Source organism: Nelusetta ayraudi, unplaced genomic scaffold (assembly GCF_046127955.1).
Source record: "Nelusetta ayraudi isolate G7.1 ecotype Tasmania unplaced genomic scaffold, CSIRO-AGI_Nayr_v1 ptg000019l, whole genome shotgun sequence".
Classification (NCBI taxonomy): Eukaryota; Metazoa; Chordata; class Actinopteri; order Tetraodontiformes; family Monacanthidae; genus Nelusetta; species Nelusetta ayraudi.
In genome coordinates, this window is record NW_027466069.1 from 3,678,200 (window position 1) to 3,701,423 (window position 23,224).

Sequence of the window (23,224 nt, forward strand, 5' to 3'; positions counted from 1 at the left end):
AAGGAAAGAAACACTCTGAAATGTTTCAGGATGGGTTGAATGAAGAGGTTACGGGTTCGACCTCTATTAGTCAGTGTCCGGCAGCCCAAATGTATAGAAAAAAAGCACCCGAAGTGGTCCAAGAAGGAAAATATAATTATTTTTTTTTATAAATTAAGGAAAATCACAATCAGTAAAATGTAATGATATGGGATACTGTATGTCGTTTTCATGTAAGTGCGTAGTATTTTACATTTAAAATAATTTAAGAGAATCTATAATGCATCCGAAAACGGGCGCCGGTTGACATGTATTACTCCGCATTCTGTTGCGTAATGCGCCTTCCTCCAAAAACAATAGTCCACCACATAATAATACACATCAAATATTCTTACACAGTAATGACCACAAAAATCAACCGACAAAAGACATAAAACACATAAGAACGTACAGTCAAAAACGGTGGTTGAACGATGAACTAGGTGACAAAGAAAAATAATAAACAAGATCCGGTCGCGAGGACAGGAAGCAAGGAGAGTCTCATGGCGCCCGACTAGAATGAAGCTACAATTATCGCGTCGTAATTCCTGTTCCATTTAACGCGCGTACACCGAAGGATTCGACTGTACGCGAAATAACACGGTAAGAAAAATGCAGGGCGATTCCGATGGCCGGGTAGAGGGGTGTTTTCATTTTCTTCAGGGAGAGCATTTGGGCGGTCTGCCGCGGCTCAGGCCCTCGAGGTCCCCAGTAGAGCTCTCAGAATGCCTGAGTGTAAAAGCGGCTTGAGCGGTGCAAAATGGCGACGCGATGCAGGCAGGGTGAAGGGCAGCTAGGCCCGTCTTGAAACGGCTATCGTACGCAGTGTGTAGGACGTTGACGCGTTTGATATGTCGCCCTGGGCTGAAGCAGTTCCGTGTTCGCCATTCAGCATTGTGTTTGATCACTCCAAGTTTGAATTTATGTTACGAGAGTTATTTATCCGCTGCGTGTCTGCCTTGTTTGCGAGGCTGTGACACCGAACATGAGTTTGTGAGCTAGGCTAACGTTTACTGTCTGGAGATACTTGCGCTGCTCCACTTCGATCAAGCATTTCGCCAAGGCAGAAGGAGCCCCGTGAATTCGGCACACTATCCTCAGTCTTACAGCGACTATCCCCCCGCATTAAAGGCAATATAAGGGGTGATCCGTCAACTGATGCTCTCTCAGTGGCTCCTTTCGGGAGAATGGCCAAACAACGATACTGTGTTGACCAAGGTGCCGTGCCGAGAGAGAATAGTGTATCTGTATAAAAACAAAATGGGTGTGACTCCATAATAAAACAGCTTGTTTTGTTCAATTTTCTGTATTGTCTGTATTATCTGTGTCTGTAGTTTGGCAGGTTGGGATCAATAAAGTACATCTATACAATCAGTGCAACACAGCTGTCAGGAGAACTCCACTAAAAATGACCTGAGTGACACCCAGTACAAAGACAAACGTGTACACACACTCAGACTTGACAATGCTTGCTGATTTAAACCTGTGAATATTAACACATTTTCTATACTTTTTATTATTTTACATTTGTCTGAGAATTTAGCTTGTTTTTGTTGAAAATATCCTGTCACTATTACAATTAATCGTCTCACATGAAATCATTGTTTAAGTTATCTTATCAACCACTGGTCAGACATACAACAACAACACAAAAAAGTCACCTAAATATCTGGGGTTTCTCCCCCCCCCCACTTTTTCCCCACAGTTATGGATTCAGAGGAGAATGAGGTGGAGAGCAGCAGCGATGCAGGTCCCTCTGGGATGGAGGAGCCGTCTGAAAGTGGCATGGGCATGGAGTCGTCAGAGGCCATGTCTGCTGACAGCAGTGATGCTGCTGCCTCCCATGCACAAGCCCCAGAGTCTGACTGCCATGTTGGGCAAAGCTCTGAGAGCCTTGTGGTAAGCATCTTCAGTCACTGTAAGGCTCACTTTGTAGCGCATACGTGATTAATCATCAGAAATTTCAGTGAGGTAACTCGGTTTTCAAACTGCAGGAATTAAAAAAAAAAAAAAAAAAGGAGAGTAACTTCCAATTTGAATGAAAGTATACTTACAGAATAAACTTATGAAAGAACATGCATGGAAGACTTGTCAGAAGAGAAGCATAGGGGAAAATAGAATAGAAAAGTTCATGTCAGAAGTAACATAGGTGTATTTTTAAAAATAAATTTTGGGCAGGAATTTCGTTATTTGTGACTTTAACAATAGAAAATGTTCCAAGTGTGTTTTTTTGTGTTTTTTTTTTTAAAGCCTAACACTTACAACACCTCACCAATCACCATTAACAAAATTATTGCACAATATCCCTCTCACTTCAAGGTGTTCATCCCAGAAACCAGTTCCAGCACTGACATCAGAGTTTCATCCGTCCACCTGCCTGACTCCTCCTCAGTGGCCCAGTCCACCAGCGTGTCCAGCGTCTCCACCGTGACGCAGTCAGTGCTGGTTTCTGAGTCGGCCCAAGTGCTGGTCCACTCCAGTGCCGTGTCTGAAGGAGCCATGATGGTGTCCGACTCAACTGCATCTACCTCGTCCGATCTGGGCTCTGCCATTGACAAGATCATAGAGTCCACCATCGGCCCTGACATCATGAACGGTATTTCCACAGCCGCTCTTGAGGATGTGTCACTGTGGACTGCTCTTACCATCAAGCAGAAGATATCTGATCCAGCTGACTGTTGTTTTTCCAGGCTGTATAGCTGTGACAAGTGCAGAAGACGGAGGAGCAGAAACAACCCAGTATCTGATACTGCAAGGGCCAGATGATGGTGAGAGCACTTTTCCCGAAGTTACTCCACCAATTTTGAAGTCAAGTTAAATTTTCAGTCACTAAATCACTTCTAATCCTATGAATGTAATCAACTCATTTGTTTTCATGTTCATGTGCTTTCACTGCTGCAGGTGCTCCTATGGTAGCCCAGATGTCATCTTCTGCCCTCTCTAACCGCATAGCCATAGAGGCTCTCGCCGAAGGCCCCACTTCCACCTGTCTGGACCAGGGAGACCTGCAGGGCCACCTGGAACCCGATCAGCCCGGCCACTCGGGTTATCCGGAGGACAGCAGTAGCAGCCAGCCCGACCAGCCTCAGCACTCCCACCCCTCGCAGTACATGGATTGCAGCGCGGACGGGCCGGACCAGACGGAGGAGTCCTCATCCTCCTTCGTGGAGTGTTCCAGCGAGGAGCCAGACCAAACGCGCTCGCGGTCGGGCTTCCCCGACTACGGCGAGGAGACCAGCGACCAGGACCTGTCCGGATACGCAGAGTGCAGCGGTGCCGATTCCAACCAAACGAGCAGGGGTCACTACGTGGTGGAGTGCAGCGCGGGCTACCTGGAGTGCGCAGTGGACGACGGCGAGCGACCGCACCATTCCCGCAACTACATCGACAGCAGCGAAGACCACAGAACTCAGACGGTTCGGCCCTACAGCGCCGACTACGGAGGGGAGTGCGTGGCGGCCGCGGACTCCGAGCAGCCGGGCTGTTCCCACTATCAGCGGAGGGTCGAAGACGAAGACGACGAGCAGAGCCAGAACCCCGACCAGCCGCAGCACTCCCAGCCGCCGCGGCAGCTTTACATGGAGAGCAGTAACGGGCCAGAAGCTTCTCTCTACGCCGATGACAGCTCCTCCTCAGACCACCCGCTGGCAGACACGGCCGGGTCGGCCGGTCTTCCAGAGGCCCTGGAGTGCAGCGAGAGCCAGCCGGGGCCCTACATCAGCAGCAGCGGGACTTACACCGCCAACCCGGAGCCCGAGATGACGGCACCGCAGCTGTCGCCCGGCCCAGAGGAGCCGCAGGGCTCCCAGGGGCCGCGGGACAGCGTCGGGCTGGACCGGGAAATGGAGACGTCCACCGTAGCGGAGGGCTCCGGGAACGGAGCGCCGAACCTCGCCGAGCTGGAGGAGATGATGGAAGTGGTTATCGTCCACCAGTTCAAGTGCAAGATGTGTCCGTACAAGAGCGCCTCCAAAGACACGCTCATCAACCACATGAGGGACAAACACTTCAAACCTGCAGGTGAGCTGTGCTCAAAGTGTATCACTTTTTTCTTCATGGCGTATGAGATATACACTTATGTCTTTGTTTTTTTTGGTTTACAGGAGAGATGTCCCTGAAGCGCAAGCGCGGTCGACCTCCCAAGAAGGAGACGTTGGCCCGTCGGCAGGCTGAGAGGGAGGAGGCCGAGGAGAAGAAGGCGGCAAGGGCGAAGTTGGCCCAGAGCCAGCAAGCCGAGGAAGAGGAGGACGAGTTGGTGGACGCCGGCGCCATCGAGGATCATGAAGGTCGGTGAAAGAGCAGATTCAGAATTGAACCGCGAGAAGAGTAAGAATCACATCTTCACTTCCTGCCTGCTGCTCCTCGCCTCAATGCCCAGTAGACAGCGACTACGACCCGGTGGAACAGGACTGCAACGGGAAGCCGGCTGCCGTCCCGAAGAGACCCTCGCCGTCCATCTCTTCCTCCTCTCAGCGACGGCCCCGGCGGAAGGTCGGACGGCCCAGGAAGTACAGCCTGCTGGAGGAAGGCTTCAACGGCCAAGGTTGGTTGGGCTCACGGGAAGAATCAGCTTTGGGGCCTCACATTAGCGTTTTCACTCACTAGCTATGTTTACATGGACACAAATAATCAGAAGCGACGCTTTTGTATGGCTTTTGTATGGCTTTAGTATCTGGCCCAGTGCAACTGTGGCTACAACTGTATCTTACCATCGCTAGTGTGAATGAGGAGTGAATGAATAATAGGTTCAATGTAAAGGCAAGGCAAGGCAAGGAAATGCAGTTTTGTTTATATAGCACATTTCATACAAAAGGTAACTCAATGTGCTTTACATAATTAAAAATTCAAACATTTTAAAAGCATTTAAAAAAACAAAAGAACAAAGACAAAATGCAGAGAAAAAAGAGACAGATTAAAATGCATAAATAGAGCAGCAATAAAGAATAGAAATAAAAAGATGATAATAAAATATAATAAGATGAACAAAAGCACTTAATTATAAGCATAAGAGAAAAGAAGACTAAAGCGCTATGAGTGCCTAGAAAAGTGCAATATGAATCGTATCATCGTTATTATTGTTGTTGTTGTTGTTGTTGTTTTCATTATGTCCAATTATTTCGCCGCCGTCACAGAAGCGGAGAGCGCCGCCAAGAAGCCCCGGCTGGGCGGCGGGGAAGCCGGCGCGGACGGAGAGGCGAGCTCATCGGAGTTAAACAACGGCGGCGGGGCCGACGATGAGCTGGCGGAGGCGGCGATCAGCCAGTCGGACACAGAGAACAACGATCCCTCCTCCAACTCGTCGCCCGAGGAGGAGCTCTTCCACAGGAAGCGCGGACGGCCGTCCAGACATTTCCTTCGCAAGAAGTACAAGAAGTACATCAACAGGAAGTGAGCGCGACCGTCCGAAACCAAGTCGCCTCGTGAATTGCAACCCTGCGTCTATTTTCCGCCTCATCTCTTTGTGTGTTTGTCTTCACCGCCTCGCAGCCGCTACTATAAATCCCTCAAGCCGCTCCTCAGGCCCCACAACTGCTGGATCTGCGGCTCGCGCTTCCTCACTCAGGAGGACCTGCGCTTCCACGTGGACTCGCACGAGGGCAGCGACCCGGAGCTCTTCAAGTGTCTGCAGTGCAACTACCGCTGCAAGCGCTGGTCCTCGCTCAAGGTGCCCGTCGCAGAGGCGCCATCGCAAACTTGCCCGGCCGACGGTCGCACGCACGCACACACGCATGCATGCCCTGACTGCCCCCTCTTGTCTGTCTGTCTGTCTGTCTGTCTGTCCCGCAGGAGCACATGTTCAACCACGAGGGCAAGAAGCCGTTCAAGTGCGAGCAGTGCGACTACTCCAGCGTCTACAAGAAAGACGTCCTTCGCCATTCAGCGGTCCACAAGAAAGACAAGTAGGCGGTCCAGTGGCACAACTGCAGCACTGCAGAGCACCGCACAGTGGTTTCTGTAGGGATGCACCGGTAGCACTTTTTCACTGCACAAGTAGAGTACTTGCATGTCAGTCGTCACCGATAACTGAGCACTTATTAAGGCCATTCCCATTGGTTTCACTGCGGTACAAACACAAATTTAACAAAATTGTCATATACATACACATACAACTGGCATCCATGTTGTGGTATCAGCACATATTTTACTAGTTTGAGTACAATACTCAAACCCGGTGTCGGTGCATCCCTAGATTTCTGCAAGGTTTTCATCACATTTCCTTCTTTGTCTCTTCCAGGTGCAAAAAGACGGATTTGGTAAGAAATGATGCTGGCTCTTCATACATACACACGTGCACGCACACACACTTCAAGTACTTTATTTATGTACACATATTTACAAAGTGCAATAACGGCATAAATACTGTCAGTGCAAATACATCACTGGTAGTCCATCAGATACATTTGTGCTTGTATGACGGTTAATGTACACACACAATCAGGAGGCTAACAGGCAGCAACACTGTGATACCACATCCGGTCTCTGGGTACAAGAAGCAGCACCTTGTCCATACTGAGCGGCCACCAATGATAGCAGATATGGAGCAACATCTTGTTAGCTGCTTAGCTTTTCTCTTAGAGATACCTGAAGGCCTCTGACCACTAGTTTGTGAACACACACACACATCTTCACAGCGGATGTTTCATGTCCAAGCCCATATCACTGCACTCTCTCTCTCTCTCTCTCTCTCTCTGACGTCTCCCTTCGCTCGTCCGTGCAGGCGAAGGTGTCCGAGTTCATCTGCCCCGTGTGCCACAAGGTTTACCCCATGCAAAAGAGACTGACGCAGCACATGAAGACGCACAGCTCGGAGAAGCCACACATGTGCGACAAGGTCGGCCCACCGGAAATAAACACTTTCGACATTTCAAATCGCTCCAAACAGATCACAGATCATGAGGAAATTAGTTTTGGACTCCAGCCTCCAGTATTGTGTCCAGTATTGTGTCTAGTATCCAGTATTCCAGTATGTCAGTTTATATGGATGCATTCAAAATACAGTAATAATCCACCATGATGCATGTATAGTTACATCTCTGTGGCCACATATACTACACATGTAGTTATACGATGAGTTATACGACTGCTGACAGTGATGGCATTCTAGTAGAAACAGGGCAAAGAACATCTTCATCTGAGGCCACATTTTTCTTTTATGGAGTGCCGTGTTCAGCTTGGCTCCCCCCTTGCTTGATTTAGCTTTTAAGGAGAAATCACGTTGCAAAAGCAGTGAATTTTTCTTTTTTTTTTAATAATCCTTTTTGCCTCGCAGTGTGGCAAATCCTTCAAGAAACGCTACACATTCAAGATGCACCTGCTGACTCACGTCCAGAGTCTCGGAGACAGCAAGTCAGTACTCGGCTCAGTTTTTACAGTCTGAAACCAGCTGTTCAGGTCGAGGGTTTTGACGTGTTGCCGCTCACGTGACAGGTTCAAGTGCGAGTTTTGCGATTACACCTGCGAGAACAAGAAGCTGCTGCTCAACCATCAAATGTCCCACACCAACGACCGGCCCTTCAAGTGTGAACTCTGCAAATACTCGACGTCGAAAGAAGAGTTCCTCGTCTCGCATATGGCCATCAAACACACGGGTAGGTTATTATTGCATTATGACCATTTTCAGAGTTGTGAAGCAGGCACTTTCTGAGAAAATTGTACTGTGAGGAAACACCTGTGTCATGAATTTTCGAATCTTTGGATTTAAGATGATTTTTTTTTTAGTCTGAACACCCACTGAGACCTGCTCCTGTTTTTTTGGCCTCCAGGGGAGAAGCCCTTCTCATGCAACATGTGCCACTTCATGACCAAGCACAGGAAGAATTTACGCTTGCACGTGCAGTGTCGCCACCCGGAGGCGTTTGTGCAGTGGTGCATGGCTCACCCCGAGGAGCCGGCCAGGAGGAGACGCAGGCCCTTCTTCACCCTGCAGCAGATCGAGGAGCTCAAACAGCAGCACGACGAGACGCAGGCCTTGCAGAACACCATCGTGAGTCGCGAGAGGGCTTCTGTGATTAATCGTAGAGAAACTTCTTTGTGCCTGCGCTGCATTTTGTGGCGCTCGGAAGATGACCCAGCATCTTTTAAATGCGCCTCCGTTAGGTGACGGTGGATTCCGCGACGCTGCAGGCCATGCAGGGTCTAGAAAAAGCCTCCGTGTCCCAAGATGCACTGGGAAACACCACCATCATTTACGAACAAGGTCGGTTCTCTTGACTTTTACGCCGACGTCTGCGGTGCTCGGCTTGATGTACTCCACCGCATGCTGACATTATTCCTCTCTGTGTCCCCCTACAGGTGAATCCAGCGATCTGTCCGCCCAGAACGCACTCGACCTGCTGCTGAATATGAGCAACGCTCGGGAGCTGGTGGGAAACGCCCTGCAGGTCGGCGCTGCGGCCCATCGAGATAAAAAACCTCTCTTTTACCATCAGTGGTCTGTGTTGAAACACCGGGTGGTTCTGACCCTAGGTGGCGGTGCTGAAGTCCGACGGCAAGGGTCTGGTGAGCGCTGCGGCGCCCGGCCAGGGCCAGAAGGTCGTGACCTTCCACGTCTCGGAGAACGGCGAGGCGGTGCTGCAGGAGGCGTACGAGGCGGCCACGTCGGAGGGGAGCGAGCTGGCGCAGATCGCCATCGAAACCTACGAGGAGGGGCAGGAGTTCAGCGTGGTGGAGCAGCCCGCCGAAGAGACTCACAACACGGAAAACGGGTAATTTAACACTGTTTGGTTTTTTTTCTTTTTCCCGTCCCCACTGAAGACTGCTGATGTCAGCCGCCAATCATGTGACTTGACGACTGTGTTTGCAGCAAGGGCGAGAGCAGCCCCGCGGCTCAGACTCTGGAGGTTTCTGCAGCGGAGAGCCTGAAAAGCGAGAAGTTCTACCTGACCTCGGCTCTCTCCGACGGCGTTCTGCAGCAAGTGGAGGTAAAAACGGCGACCCGCCGCTTCCCGTCACCGGGACGCGAGAACTCTCTCCTTCATGTTCTTTTTGTTTACTTTTTTTTCCTAGCTGAGCACCGAATCGCCAGCCTCCCCCTCCCCCGTCAGCTCCCCCAGCGTCAGCGTCAAAAGGTTTTCGTGCAAAATCTGCATGGAGTCTTTCCACGGCCGCTCCGACATGGAGAACCACAAGAGGGCGCACGTGGACGCCAACACCTTCAAGTGTCCTGACTGCGACTTCATCTCCACGTCCTGGCCGGAGGTTCAGGTAAACTGAGCACCACCGTCACCACTTCAGCACGTGTGTGTGTCGGCTTTCACTCCCATGAATCCACAACTCATGTCACGATCTTCTGTTTAGAATCCATATTCCATCCTCATGGCTAAATATTCAGTTTCTTCTTACCGTAGGACCACATGGGCCTTCATTCCTACCTGCGTCCTCACAAGTGTCCAAACTGCAACTTTGCCTCCAAAAACAAGAAGGACCTTCGCCGCCACGTGATGACACACACCAATGAGAAACCCTTCCCCTGCAAACTGTGTGGACAAAGGTGCCGAGCCAATCGTCCGCTGTTGCCACGTCACAGCAAAGAGCCGACAGCGTCGCTAACGCTTTTGGTTTTTGTTCTTTGTCGTTCTTGTTGTTATTGTCGTATCTCAGGTTTAATCGTAACGGCCATCTCAAGTTCCACATGGAGCGTCTCCACAATCAGGCCCATCCGACTCGCAAGAACCGGGCCGCCACGCCCCAGCAGACCATCATAGTGAACAGCGACGAGGAGGCGCTGGCCACTCTGCAGTGTAAGAGATGTTTTCTGTTTCAATAATAATAATGATCATGATAATAGATTTTATTTGTAGCGCACGTTACATTTGTGAGCAAATCTCAAAGTGCACAGTGCAATTCTATTAAAAAAAAATCAAAGAACAGATAAAATGAACAAATCAATAAGTACAGTCAACAGATAAAATCTGCTGTTTTGAACGTTTGCAAAAGGTTTGTTAATTTATTATTTTTTGTATGTGTGTGTTTGATGTGCTGCCTGCAGCCCTCCAGGCACATCAAACGGCCATCCTCCCTGAGCGCCTGCAGGCGCTGGGACAGGAACACATCATCGTGGCCCAGGAGCAGGCGGCGTCCGACCAGGTAGGGTTTATATTCCACCTGCTCACAGCGACACGAGTCGTCCATCACTTTGGCGTGGAGGGAGTTTCCGTTCTCTTTCCGCTCACTGTCACGTGCTATTATCCCAGGAGGAAGGCACCTACATCCAGCACATAACCACCGTCGACGGACAGACCGTCCAGCAGCTGATGACCGGAGACAACCAGGTGACCGCGGCGCAGCCACTTCCTGTTTCAATATGCCGATAGGGAAGGCGTCTCTGAATTGCTCCTCATTGCTCCTCCCTCCAGATCCAGTACATCATCTCGCAGGAGGGCGTGCCGGAGTTGATTCCACAGGAGTACGTGGTGGTGACAGACGGCAGTCAGATCCAGGTCAGGGGTCGTCCGCCACAGCAGGGCTTGTCACAGTGGGTGCCGCCATTACGGCAGGCCAAAAATATTAAGATAATAACTGCAAGTTTCCAGTGTCACTTAAAGAAGAATATTACGTATGCAATATTAAATGTATTGATCGTCTTAAACATATTAAAGAAAAATCATATTCATAGATTCATTAACCTAATCAAGTTTGAATATTTGATCAATATATTTGGAGTGTGTTGAAATCCTTGCATTAATCTTAATGTGTTAAAAAATGTGTTAAAAAAAACAGAATTCAATCAATGTTTAATAAAGTTGGAATAGTTATAGTAAGTAGGAAGGCATATACAAAAAAGGCTAAACAGTAGAACAAGATGTGTAAGTGAAGATATGAACATATGAAAAAGAAAAGGAATGGGGTGTCTTGGGCCATAAGAGTTTCAGAACTACTTTTCTGCAGAGATGTGGGTGATGTCACTCCTCAGACTCACTTGTCTGTTTCTCAGATGGCAGATGGACATATTATCCAGTACGAGCAAGAGGGCGCCATTGTGCAGGAGCAGGTAAAAAAAAAAAAATTAAAGGTCTTACAAAAATGCAAAAGGCCACCAGAGAGAGATTTTTTTTTTTTCGTCTTGACAAAGCCTTGACTTTTCTCCTTGCTGCACCTCTGCTCAGATTGCTGTGACTCAGGACGGTCAGATCCAGTATCTGCCAGTGAGGACGAAGCAGCAGATCGTGAGTCCTGAAGACCTGGAGGCTGCTGCCCACTCTGCTGTGTCAGGTCGGCTTAATGAAGTTAATCATTTTGTTTATTAACTTTGTTTCAGTGGACAAAATGTTCAACTCATTATAATAATTATATTTGTGGAGGTTAACAAACATGGGTTAATATATCAAGCATACTATATTACACCTGTTTTTGGATCTTTGTTTTTCACTCTGGACTCCATAAAGCAGCTTAATGTCAAAAGTCATCCAAAATACTGTCCAGACCTACAGAAAACTTAAAAAGTTAGCCCTGTGTTTAAAGCCTCCGTTTAGAGTTTCATGCTAAAGTTGTTGGACCTTCAACACATTTGGAAAGGGGTGGTGAATGAAAAAGCAGCAGTAATTCATTTTCAGAGACTTCTGCTCAAAACATATTGACTTTCTCTTCAGTTCCATGTCTTTAAACGCTGCAGATCAGGCTTCTAAAGATGAACTTTTTGAGTTTCTTGCAAGTAAAAATCTCAGTTTTCTGCCAAAGGCATTAGTGACCGGTCGGAGCATTTTGTCTTTGCAAAAAAGAAAAAAAAAAATTTTTTTTTCAAATCCCTAAAATGCCCACAAACCTGGTGAAAAGACACCCTGAGACGAGCTCACTGGGAACCCCCTCTGTCTTTGCAGCCGTGGCGGACGGGAGCATGGTGCAGACGCAGACGCTGTACACCGAGGCCACGCCGGAGCAGCTGGAGCAGCTGCAGCAGCAGGGCATCCAGTATGACGTCATCACCTTCACTGACGAGTAGAAATCTATCAACAAAAAAAACAAACCACCTGCCTGGATGACACAAACCACTAAGAGCTGACGAGTTCAGTGACCTCATCTTCTTCACAGGCTCGTCTGGCTGTGAGCTGAAGCACCGTGTCTGTCCTGTTCGATGATAAACTCAGCTTTTTGTTTTGTGTGTTGTTGTTTTTTTTTTTAAAAAAAAAAGGAAAACTCCTACACTTTCCCATGAGCAAGGTTATTTAAAGAGTCATGAAAAGAATGCATTTCCTCTGTATTTATGAAAACGAGCTGTGTTCAGTGCCTCGACTGCTTCAACTCAGAAACCATGAAACGTGATTGTTCAAAAGATGTTGAAAATCCAACTCGGCGCCCGAATGACTTTCTTTCTTCGGTGCCGCACGGCCACCTGCGATGGATTGATGTGGTCGTCCAACCTGAGACGCTCTTGTTGTAAAGCCGCGGCATTGTGTTTACTGAGCATCCATTTTGTACATAGTTTGCCTTCTGTTCTGTGTTTGGAGGATGTGAGTGTGTGTGTTTGTGTGTCTGTGTGTGTCTGTGTGTGTGTGTGTGTGTGTTTCCATTTGGTGACTCAGAAATGTTTAATAAGCCAAGAGCTGAGGCCAAATAATAAAAAAAAACTTTTTATTTGAACATTTGTGGGTTTTTTTTCCTGTTTTTGTTTAATTCAAATTTGTCCCCGCAGCTCCTGTGTTTGATCTGAAAGTTGTTTTCTGCTTTTAAAATCAACGTGAAATGGAAGTGTAACTAACTTCATGAGGGTTATATATCAGGAATGTGAAAGCATCACAGAAACTGACAGACAACATTTACTCTTCTTATTCGCTCTTTTTCATCCCTCATCAAAGCATCTTGATAAACATGAGTTAATCAGTCAGTGATGTCAGTGATGTGATTTCCTGCTCACTCGATACAAACAAGTTTTCGGTGCGACATCATAATGTAAACGCTTGACATTTTTAAAACTGTAATGTTCAGTTCTAACCTCCCACATTATGGAAGTTTGCAGCGGAAATATCCACAACTTCCCTTTTCTCCCTCCTCTGTTCTTCCTCTTTTCTGGGTGGAGAGCAAGGAGGAGCTTGACCTTCCCCAAAACAAAAAAAAAAACAACAGAAAGCTGAAAAGCACTTAGTGCAGGCAGCAGCATCAAGATGAAGTTTTGCTTTATTTTCCTTCCCGTGCTCCTGGTTCTCCCGCCTCGCCTCGGAGGCCAGCAGACCATCGAGCAGTTCCAGCACCTGGTGCTGAGGCTGACCTTCTTGCCGCTGTACAACAACTACCCCAAGTCCTGCTGCAAGCTCTACCCGGGCGGCTGCTACAAGCTGCTGGACAGCCAGGGCTACACCTGCGACCTGCTGAGGGGGAGGGTCTCCATCGCTGTAGGCAACGGCTGGACCAATTTCATCATCTCCAACGTGCAGCTGCAGGACGGCGGCTACTACAGGTGCCTGGTGCTCGACACCAACAACCGCGTCTACACCGACTACTACGTGGAGGTGTCTGGTAAGCAGTGTTTTTCGAGCAGTCTATTATTAAGTAATCCACTGCTGTAATTAAACTATTTTTTTAGTATCAGAGTAATGTAACAGGATTACTCTGGCAAAAAAATTACTTAATCAAGTAACGATTCCATTACTTTTCTGAAATATTTTGCAAGCTAGAAATGTCTTATTATCCACAAAATATCGATCATTTAGAAAAACAACCCAAAACGATGTGGCAGGTTGTTGATACAAGCGTGCATGCGACGTCATTGATATGCGACGACGCACCAAAACAAGCATGGCGGCAGCAAAAGAATAGACGGCAATTGCATTTGATAGCTGGGAATACAAACATTATTTTGAGTTCATCTCGTCTAAATGAAAGAACATTGTGGTTTGCTGTACGTTATGTGCAGGAAACACTTAACAAAGTAGTTAAAGAAGTTATTAGATTACTTTTAAGGAGTAATCAGTAGTTGGATTATTTTTATGGAGTAATCCCAACAACACTGCCGGCAAGGGGGCGTGGCCGACCACACACCTGCACAGGTTTATTGTTGCGGATTAAAGAGTCATTAAGACTCAACGCTTCTACGTCCTTTTTTTTTTTTTTCAGAGGTTCCAGCCCATCGCACACCGTCTGTTGTTTCACTTACAACCACCAAAAGAGTTCCCACCAGGACCTCCGCATCACTCCCACAATCCACCGGGGCAGTTCTGGCCGAGGACCACAGCGAGGCACGCAGGTGAGTTTTTTTGTTTGTTTGTTTTGTTTTTTTTCCTCGTCTCCGTTAAACATCCCGATTGTGAAAAGCAGGATTAGTTGAAAAAATATTAGAGGAAGGAGATTTTTATTTAAGTTAATTTCAGTTTTAAGAGTTTTAAGTTGAAATTTCATGAAAAAAAAGACAAAATTTCGTGAATAAAGTAGAAATTTCATGAATAAAGTCAACGCAAATAAAGTGGAGGTTGACGAGTAGACTGGATGGATGGTGGATTAACCCAGTTACCCACAGTTAAAGAAAACTACTGAAAACAGGTGTATCCCACAAGGTTCACCAACTGCAATCAGGAAAGTGGCGCAAAACGGAAGTATTCCACTGGACTTGCCTTTCGATTTTATTCATGCTTATTTCACGTAGACATTAATTGCAAAATGTATTTTTTATTATATTTTGATTTTATTCTCGAAATTTCGACTTTAATCTCAAAATGTCAACTTTATTCTTGAATTGGAAAAAATTACATCTTAATTTTTTCTCTCTAATCCCCTAATCCTCTTCCGTACAATTGAGAGATTGTATTTAATTATTTACTAATTCATTCAATTTTTTTTTTTTATGTTCGAACAAATGTCTGTTTTGCCTTTCTCTCTGTCCACCTGTCTGTCTCTGTCCCTCCCCCCCGCCCAGAGCTCCTTGGAGCTTCAGCCTGCCACTCGCCGTCGTTGTGTCCATCTCGGTGATGATTTTTGTCACCTCAGTCGTGGGTTTGATCTTCTGCAGACTCAAGGTAACACAGCCAGGTGAGCGCGCTGTCCCCCCGAAACCACCACGACAACAAGAAAACAAGAAAATCCACAGAAGCTGCTAAGCAAACAACCAAACGAAAAAAATTCTTTGTAAGTTGTGAAATCTTCTTACATTTGATTGTTTCTGTGTGCGTTTTCAGCCAAACACGAGGAGGCGCTGTGTGAGTCACTGACCACCGACATGTCGGTGAGTGTCAAAGAGGGAACATGCCGCCTCTGTGATTCATTGTCAGTTGAGTGGCTGTGCGTTACACTTCTCCTCCAACCCCGGCGCCTGTCTCCGTGCAGGAGAGCGGCAGCGTCGTCTACACCACGGTGGACTTCAAAGCTCCCCGCCGGCCGGCCGAGCGCAGCGCCAGGACGCAGAAAGCGGCGAAGGGAGCCTCTGACTCAGCCCGCGGTGCCGAGCATGATGGGACGGTGGAGTACTCCATCCTGGCCGTCCACCAGTGAGCTCCTGCCGAGCCTCGGAGAGAGCCCATTTTAAATCTGACCCTTCACTCTAAAATAATAAGGTTAAATGTGGCATTTAGCATTAGATTTTTTTTTAATGTGTATATAATTCAAGACTGAAAACACATTGTGATGTCTGACTCCTCAGCTTTTGGTATCTGTTATATTTTTGTTATACGCTCACTGGCCACTTTAAAAAAGGTACCTAATAAAGTGGCCAGGGAATGCACATACAGTACACATATGTATAGTTTTATACTATGATTAAGGTCAAAGGTGTCGTTCATGTTTTGGTTGTAACCAGTGGTCACTTGTGTCTCCCTGTTGTCTTTCCGTGGTCTCAAACCAGTGCACCTACTCTGACCTCTGACCCCTGACATCAACAAGGCGTTCCCTCCCCCCACGTGACTGCCGCTCATGTTTTGTTTTTGTATTTTTCTTTCACATTGTGTGTTGTGGAATTGCTGGACGCTCATTAAATGGAGAAAATCTGCAACCACCAAGTGCTGAACGTTGGTTTCCGTGAGTTCTGTTCTCAGCGCCGCAGTCTCGCCTCACGGGTTGTGACAGCGGTTTATCTTTTGTGATCATCGGCGCATCGTCGGTATCAGTTCCTGCTGCCGCAGGAGATAAAATGCGGTTATCATTTCCACACACAAAAGAAAGGCCTGTGATCCTCTTTGTACTCCTTGTGGAAGATCAAGTTCCTGTTTTGAGCATGTGAGTGAAAAGACTATTCTTATCTGTCTGACATTTCAGTGCTGCACCACAGAAAAGAACAGCTTCTTTTTGCTAAATCCTCATTGTTCTCGACCAAACCGACGATGACACTCAGTGAAATACGCACGTTTTTATTTTTGCATTGATGGCACTCCTTGCCGTCCCCGATCTGCGGCTTCATTTTGTGGCTCCTGCAGGGGACGCAACCACTTAGAGACGATCCGCCGGGTGCCTCGTTTGCATCACGCAGACTTGGCGAGGCCGACGTGCTTAGCGGCGGCGTCAAAGATGGCGTAGTACTCCCTGATGAAGACGTCGCCCAGGATCCACAGCTGCTGCGAGCCGCCCCGCCCGAAGCCGGCGGTGCATTCGTCGGAGCTCTGCAGGGGGAAAATAAAAGGGGGATTTACTGTCTTCACAGCTTCACGCCTGCCGATTTTTGCTGTTTCTTTCCTCCCCGTCAAGCAGGAATCAAACCGACCTGAAGCACGTAGGCAGACGCGGGGATGGTAAAGTCACGTCCGTGCAGGCTGAAGGTGACTTCAGGCATGCTCCGGACCTTCTGACAGCTCACCGCAGCCTGCGAGAGGAGCGGCGGCAGGTTTTAGAGGTGACACAGTGAAGCCGGCTGAGGTCGTATTTATTGCCAGTTTCCAGCCGAAACACAACCGCCGTCCTGCTGCGGTTGTTTTCATTTGACGGCGTTGACGTCAGAGTGTTAAAAAGTCTGTTTACTCTATGGTTCACAGGCGCTTTAGGGAGGTGGTTTGCTTCAGCGTGTTGGCATGACTCACTTCTCCGAACTGGTTGGTCGAGGCTCCAAGCCGGGAGCTCAGACTGTCGATGTCAGCAGTGGGGCCGACGATGAGGGAGGTGCCCGTGTCGATGATGGCCTGGCAGCCGCCGGAGCAGGCCACCGTCTGACCGGCGACTTTCACGCTGCAAGAGAGAGCAGAGCGGGGCTGGCATGAGTAAAGCACGCGTTCCCTCCGTAACCAGCTCGTCCATCTTGCCTTCATCCAGCAGAAAGCGTTTTTTTTTTATTTTTTTTTTTTAGTCAGCCTAGAATTACGTCTGATTTCGCAAATGGCTGCCAGGAAATAAATGACTGCCCTTCAGTGGCACGGATGCTGCTGTATGGTGCAGCTTGATCAAAAGTTAGGGTTTTATTCTCACATAAAAACACAAACAGCTCTTTAGGCTTTGGCTGCCAGGGTTACTTCTCTCATACCTGTCCATTTTGACCTGCCAGTAGGTGGCGGAAGTCAGCGGGATCCATGTGATTTCTCCAACGTAGTGGTTGGGGTCAGCACCGCCAAAGACCACCTCGCTGCTCTGCACGTCAGTGCTGCAAATATACAAAAGAAATAGAGCAACATTTTCAATAAGCCGCTGAATGACGCGCAGCTTCTGAGCTTGCGAGCGTTTCACCGTCCTCCCCTCTCACCCGCCCAGGTAGACGGAGAACACCGGCAGCGGCACCAGGTGCTGTCTGACCATGTTGTCGAAGACCGGCACCACGTTGTCGGCAGCGATGGACTGGAAGGCCAAACCCAGGATGCCGTCGGCAGACATGTAGGTCATGAAGGAGTCCTCGGTCTGACTGAGTCCCAGCACTTGACCTTTGACGGCGGCGCCGCCCACCTGGAGCGCGGAACGGCAGAGGTTAGTCAGTCACCTCCCTGACGATGTGGCTGTTGGAACTCCAAAACACACAGCGTCATTCGTTCCAGGCTCTTCTTTTTTTTTCTTTCTCTCTCTCTCTGTCTCTCTCTCTTTCGGGCTTTACCTCCACGGTGTCACCCCCCAGGAACCCCGTCATGCCGCCAGTGCCATAGTTGATGGAGAGACGGCGGTTGTCCCATTCGAAGGTGGAGGAGAGCCACGGGTAGAATTTGTTGTGGTCGTCTGCAGAAATGCGTGTCAGTTTTGTGCGCCACCTCTCGTGATGTGACTCATACTAATAACTGTACATTAAAACTAAAAGAAAAAAAAAGTTTGCATGACAAGTCAAATCAAAACTGTGACCCTGAAGGGGCAACACTTTTGATAGTAAAATGCAATGAGACTGGCGGCCAATAACACAACTGCTGGGTTATGATTTCATGAATTCATCTCTACGTGTCGACTTGCCAGTTTTACTTCATGAAGCCCAGAGAGAAAAGCAGACAGAGGGCCCTGCAGACGGAGCTCTGCAAAATATGTTCCTTCTAAGTGACTTGAGTAGGAAAGAAAGGTGTGAAAGCGATTTGTAAATATATTAAAAATGGAGAGGGGGGAGTTGCAATTTGCAAATTTGCTAAGAAGAAGAAGAAGAAGAAGAAGAAGAAGAATGCTGACTAAGTGACACTCACCACAAGCCTTGCTGGAGCAGAAGGCCGAGGGGACCCACAGGTTGGAGGAGCCCGTGTCAAAGATGACGGTGAAGTGCTGCGGTGGGCTGCCGATGGAGATGGTGCCGTAGTAGGACAGCTGGAGGAGGCATGAAGGACGTTAGAGCAGCAGTTGGAACACTGTGGACGACAGTTTTTTTTTGTTTCATACGTCGGCGTCGTTGGTCAGGGACTCTGAGCGGCTGAACTTGGCCATCGGGTTGTAGGGATGTTTCTTCCTGTATTCCTCCCACAATCCTTTCTCCTTGAGGGCGTCGCGGGCCGTCTTTCCCTTCATCAGTGGGACCCTGTAGGCAGAAAGGTCATTTTACAACCACCGAGCTCATTGAGAAAGCTCCCCCAAACAAAAAACCTTAAAAAAAAAAACATAGCTCAGCCTCATAGTAGTCGACCGAAAGATTTTCCCCTTCAGGGGAGGAAAGAAAAACAGATGGATGGAGACCCATAGAGGAGAGAAATGTCACTGAAGCAGGAGGTGTGACTCACTTGTGGAGACACTGGGCCAGAGCTGCAGAGGCCAGAAGCACGACCAGCCCCTTCATCATCCCGCACGCTGTTTGTTCCCGACAGTCGGGGAGTGCGGCCCCCTTTATACGCAGCGTCAAGGTCGAGCTTCCAAACTGCCCTTCCTCATATCTACGCACCTGTATTAGCCGAAGATAACAAACCCGCAATGCGACAGCATACATTTATCAAAACGAAAATCTTGCTCACGTAACAAGTACTTCAGTACGTCTAGCATGACTGGCCCTGCTTCAAAGTCACATTTGGAGAACTTTGCATGTTGTTTTGTGCCGTTATTTCCTTTTCTCATAAAATAGAGTGAAGCATTTTGCTTTTCTGTTCCCACGACACAGTTTTCTATTCAATGGTGATCAGGAAACATCCCAAAAGGTTGTCGGGAACATGTCGATAAATAATACAAACATCCAATCATCAAAATGCATGTTTAAGAAAAGTTTGCTTTAGTGTATGTTACATTTAGTTTTGCCATTTGACAGAAACCTTGTGATTTAGCTGAATCATCATGGACCGAATGCTACGGCCACTCAGCCCCTTCAGCTGTCATTAAATTTCAGTCAAGTGTTTCTCCCTGTGACCTTCGTCCTAATCAGTCTGTGATTGAAATAAGCACCTTAAAATCCTTCCACTGTGATAACAATGTCTGTTTAATCAAGTAATGGAAAGACAGACAAAATAAAAAAAACACCCAGGCCTGCACAGCATCATGTTCCATACGATAGATTTATTGGCAATAATATTCATCAATTTCTCTGCATAAATTAGCATACAAATGAGAGTGACAACCAATCAGGGGGTGCTGAAACGACTGTTGACCGGTGACTTGTGTGGCGTCGACTGCGGCTCCCGCCAGGCGGAGTGCTCTGCTCCCTCTGCCGCTAAAAGTCCATGTTCTTGAAGTCGTCGGTGCATCGGTACCTGTTGTCGGCATAGCGGGCGCACGCCAGCTGCGGGAGGCAGGGACACGTGTGGTGCTGCCGCTTGCCCGGGTAGGGCACCTGGGAGCGGAGGGAGAGGGACAGAGTGAATCTGACGCTTTGACGCCTTCAGCTGGCAGGCGAGTTGAGTTCGGGCTCCCGGGTGGAAGTGATGAACGGCCCTGATCGCCCTCGGCTCGGTGCCGGCAGATCAATCACCCCTGCAGCTTCCTCAGCAGCTTTTCTGAAGCTCAGCCAAGCTCAGCCAAGCTCAGCCAGTGCTGGGCATCAGGGCCAAAATAAATCATCATCATCATCATCATCATCATCATCATCATCATCATCATCGTCATTTTCATCATCATCATCATCATCATCATTGCCATGATCATCGTCATTGTCATCGTCATCGCCATCATCATTATCGTCATTATCATCCTCATCATCATCATCGTCATCGCCATCATCATCGTCATCATCATCATCATCATCATCATCCTCACCATCACCACCATCACCATCATCCTCATCCTCATCCTCATCATCCTCACCATCATTGTCATCCTCATCATCCTCACTATCATTCTCAACATCACTATAATTATCCTTCTCATCATCATCTTCATCTCAAAAGTTGCAGGAGCTGGGGAAACAACAAGTGTGGGCCACAGACACACACAGACACAGACGGAAACAGACAGACAGACAGACACACACACACACACACACACACACACACATGACACGACGGTGACATAGACAGACACAGACAGACAGACAGACAGACATGGTGGCGGTGTGATGGTGCAGGAGGACGACTGGGCCAACCTTGTGACTGAAGGGGTGGCACTCGTCTCCTTCCACGCCTCTGGGGACGCACATCCTCAGCCCTCGGAGCCACAGGCTGACGGCGCAGCAGAGGCCGAAGCCGCACTGGGCGTCTCTCTCGCAGGCCTGCGGGTGGCGACACACAGGGACACGCAGGCAGTGAAGAACAGAGGCGCGGGGGGACTCTTTTGATGCCGGCGGCTCTGTTTTCTTTTGGTTTCAAATATGCAAATGCGGAAGCCCCGCCGTATTTGTGCAGCCAAAGCCATTTTATCTGCTGCCTATCATCTCTCTAATCCACTTACAAATGAATGCCAGTTGCAGGAACAACATAATTTCCTCCCATTCTTTTTCCCCAGTGGATAAAGCGGAGGAGGATGTGGTCTCCTGTTTGTCCATTTTAATCCAATTCAAGAAGAGATTGACTGAAAAGCCAAAGATGATGCTTGCAGACAGTTCAAATGTCCGTCCACCACAGTGAAAAACTGAGGACTTTGGATCTGGAGTTTTGGAAATTTTGGCAGCTTTATAATTGTGTCACTTCTGCTTTTTATCCTCCATCAATATTTAGCTGTTCATTTTGTTGCCCTGTGGAAAAACTGAAAAAAAACAAAAACAATAACATTTGCTGCTACCTGCTTATAAAAATGTTGGATTCGCGGCTCAGGGTGGTTGCTGTCCTGGCTCAGAAGGTCAACATCATTGAGATCAAGTTTAAGTTTAAACAAACTGGGACATCAGCGATGTAAATATATATAAACATATGTATATATATTAACAGTCACAAATCATGTTTGACCTCTCAGATGTCATCACAGGTCTCAAGAAGAAAAATGTTACTTTTGCCATCAGTTCAACTCTTCAAGCTGTGCCCCTGCCACATTAAAACCCAGACACATAGAACCCTCTGACCGGTTGTGGTTGATCAACGTACCCCGGTGATGACGGCTCCTCTGCAGCAGCTCAGGGACGCCAGGAGGAAGGACAGCAGTACCACCCTGAAGCCCATGACACAGCAACAGGACACTCTGGAAAGAGAAACACCCCGACGACTCTGGCTGGACTCTCCTGCACCTCACGCTCGCTCCTTGTGCTCCAGTCACTCATGAACTCCTCAGAGGGTCTCGCCTGCACTCTCTCCCTCTCTTTGTCCACCTCCGACACCCCCCCTCCACCCACCCCACACTCCCGCCTCTCTCCTTTTTTCCTGCTCTTCCTCCCCAAGATGTCCCCTGCAAGCTCCTCCTGACCATCGCGCTTCACACTCGTGCTGGCCATCGTTGACACTCGTGGGTCCATCTGTCTGCTTTGAAACGCTGGTGACGTTCAACTTCTGGGGAGAAAATTCATGCACATGGCCTTAGTCCTCGCAAATAGTGGTGTTCGTGTGAATTAAAATCAATTGCGCACCACCACAGAGGGGGAAAAAAACGGTTAAATGACTGACAGTTATTTTGTCCGTACGGAGCTTTTGGAATAAAACAAATCAACGTCAGGGCCAAATAATGACTTTAGAGAAATTCTCAAGAGTCTGGCAGGTGGACGGGAGCTCAGAGTGGATTGTTTACGTGGCGGAAAGTAATATTCCCTCATTTTATTAGGGGACATTTGGCCGTGATGCCATGAGCTGTGACAGCTGTCATTAGCTTTATCACAGCAAGCCGTTAATCCACCGTGACAGAGTTGGAGCTAAACATGGAAAACACCTCAGCCGCCGTGTCATAAATTGACACGCTATTTTTGGATGTCATATTGACTAATTAATTTTTGTGCATGAGAAAAAGATCAATTAAACGCCCAAGGAGGAAAGAAAATGTTTGGGAAGCATTGTTTTTTGGTTTTTATATATGTATATATATATATATATATATATATATATATATATACATATATATATATATACATATATACATACATATTGCACCTCAGGGTGATTTAATGTAATGTGAAATGGTTTTGTCACAATTTAATCCTGGGCAGACGAGGAGAGGCTGATACACCGAGCCAGGTGTCGGCTGATTGATTGCAGATTATTGTTTTGTGAACAAGCCTCAGTTCGACTCCAGCGTGTCAGGTGCCCGCATTTTAATAAAGTTATGGGAAGTTTGTGTATTTGTATGTGCGTGTGTGAGTGTGTGGCAAGCACGGTGAAATAGAAACAGGACGGGAGGGGGAGACTCGAGGTGTCACGGTTGGTGCATGCACAAATGTGAGTTTGTCTGCACGGTGAGCTTGACAGTGACGGGCTGCAAGTTGTCTGCAGCGCCACGGCCGCCTCCGATTTAAAAGGCGAGGGGAGAAATATGAGTGTGCAAAGAGCTGCATTAGAGGATGGCGAGGGAGGGAGCCTACCCCACGGGTTAGTCATCAGGACATCACCCCGCTGCTGTGGCTGCTCAGGTGATAGATTTC

General features: G+C 48.0%; 4 protein-coding genes across 6 annotated transcripts; 2 read left to right on the top strand and 2 right to left on the bottom strand.

The window, feature by feature from the left end:
* The first annotated feature begins 304 nt into the window (after positions 1-304).
* LOC142888267 (zinc finger protein 335-like) lies at positions 305-11,980 on the top strand. 3 transcript variants are annotated; one of them, XM_076026425.1, is made up of 28 exons: positions 305-621; positions 1,724-1,917; positions 2,338-2,614; positions 2,709-2,786; positions 2,920-4,038; positions 4,122-4,304; positions 4,397-4,561; positions 5,151-5,406; positions 5,506-5,683; positions 5,806-5,918; positions 6,254-6,272; positions 6,737-6,850; positions 7,289-7,365; positions 7,447-7,607; positions 7,782-8,002; positions 8,116-8,215; positions 8,311-8,399; positions 8,485-8,723; positions 8,822-8,939; positions 9,025-9,222; positions 9,366-9,508; positions 9,619-9,758; positions 10,007-10,104; positions 10,212-10,289; positions 10,374-10,457; positions 10,952-11,008; positions 11,124-11,229; positions 11,835-11,980. In XM_076026425.1, exons 2-28 carry the CDS (start codon positions 1,726-1,728, stop codon positions 11,954-11,956), a joined length of 4,725 nt encoding a protein of 1,574 aa, XP_075882540.1. In that variant the 5' UTR covers positions 305-621; positions 1,724-1,725; the 3' UTR covers positions 11,957-11,980. The 3 variants fall into 3 exon arrangements, with proteins under 3 accessions (XP_075882540.1, XP_075882538.1, XP_075882539.1); XM_076026423.1 differs by lacking the exon at positions 305-621 and adding an exon at positions 770-1,236; XM_076026424.1 differs by lacking the exon at positions 305-621 and adding an exon at positions 770-1,236 and having other exon boundaries at positions 4,400-4,561.
* A 436-nt stretch (positions 11,981-12,416) lies between these two features.
* Positions 12,417-15,931, top strand: LOC142888269 (uncharacterized). The gene is made up of 5 exons (XM_076026427.1): positions 12,417-13,467; positions 14,065-14,194; positions 14,861-14,973; positions 15,120-15,166; positions 15,268-15,931. The coding sequence occupies exons 1-5, from the start codon at positions 13,116-13,118 to the stop codon at positions 15,430-15,432; spliced, it is 807 nt and encodes a 268-aa protein (XP_075882542.1). The 5' UTR covers positions 12,417-13,115; the 3' UTR covers positions 15,433-15,931.
* A 245-nt stretch (positions 15,932-16,176) lies between these two features.
* LOC142888036 (pepsin A-like) lies at positions 16,177-19,179 on the bottom strand. The gene is made up of 9 exons (XM_076026034.1): positions 19,032-19,179; positions 18,697-18,832; positions 18,507-18,624; positions 17,942-18,060; positions 17,600-17,796; positions 17,384-17,500; positions 16,947-17,091; positions 16,634-16,732; positions 16,177-16,532 (listed from the first exon to the last, which is right to left on the bottom strand). Exons 1-9 carry the CDS (start codon positions 19,088-19,090, stop codon positions 16,395-16,397), a joined length of 1,128 nt encoding a protein of 375 aa, XP_075882149.1. The 5' UTR covers positions 19,091-19,179; the 3' UTR covers positions 16,177-16,394.
* A 592-nt stretch (positions 19,180-19,771) lies between these two features.
* prok1 (prokineticin 1) lies at positions 19,772-21,956 on the bottom strand. The gene is made up of 3 exons (XM_076026035.1): positions 21,747-21,956; positions 20,813-20,938; positions 19,772-20,065 (listed from the first exon to the last, which is right to left on the bottom strand). The coding sequence occupies exons 1-3, from the start codon at positions 21,819-21,821 to the stop codon at positions 19,946-19,948; spliced, it is 321 nt and encodes a 106-aa protein (XP_075882150.1). The 5' UTR covers positions 21,822-21,956; the 3' UTR covers positions 19,772-19,945.
* Positions 21,957-23,224: the final 1,268 nt, after the last annotated feature.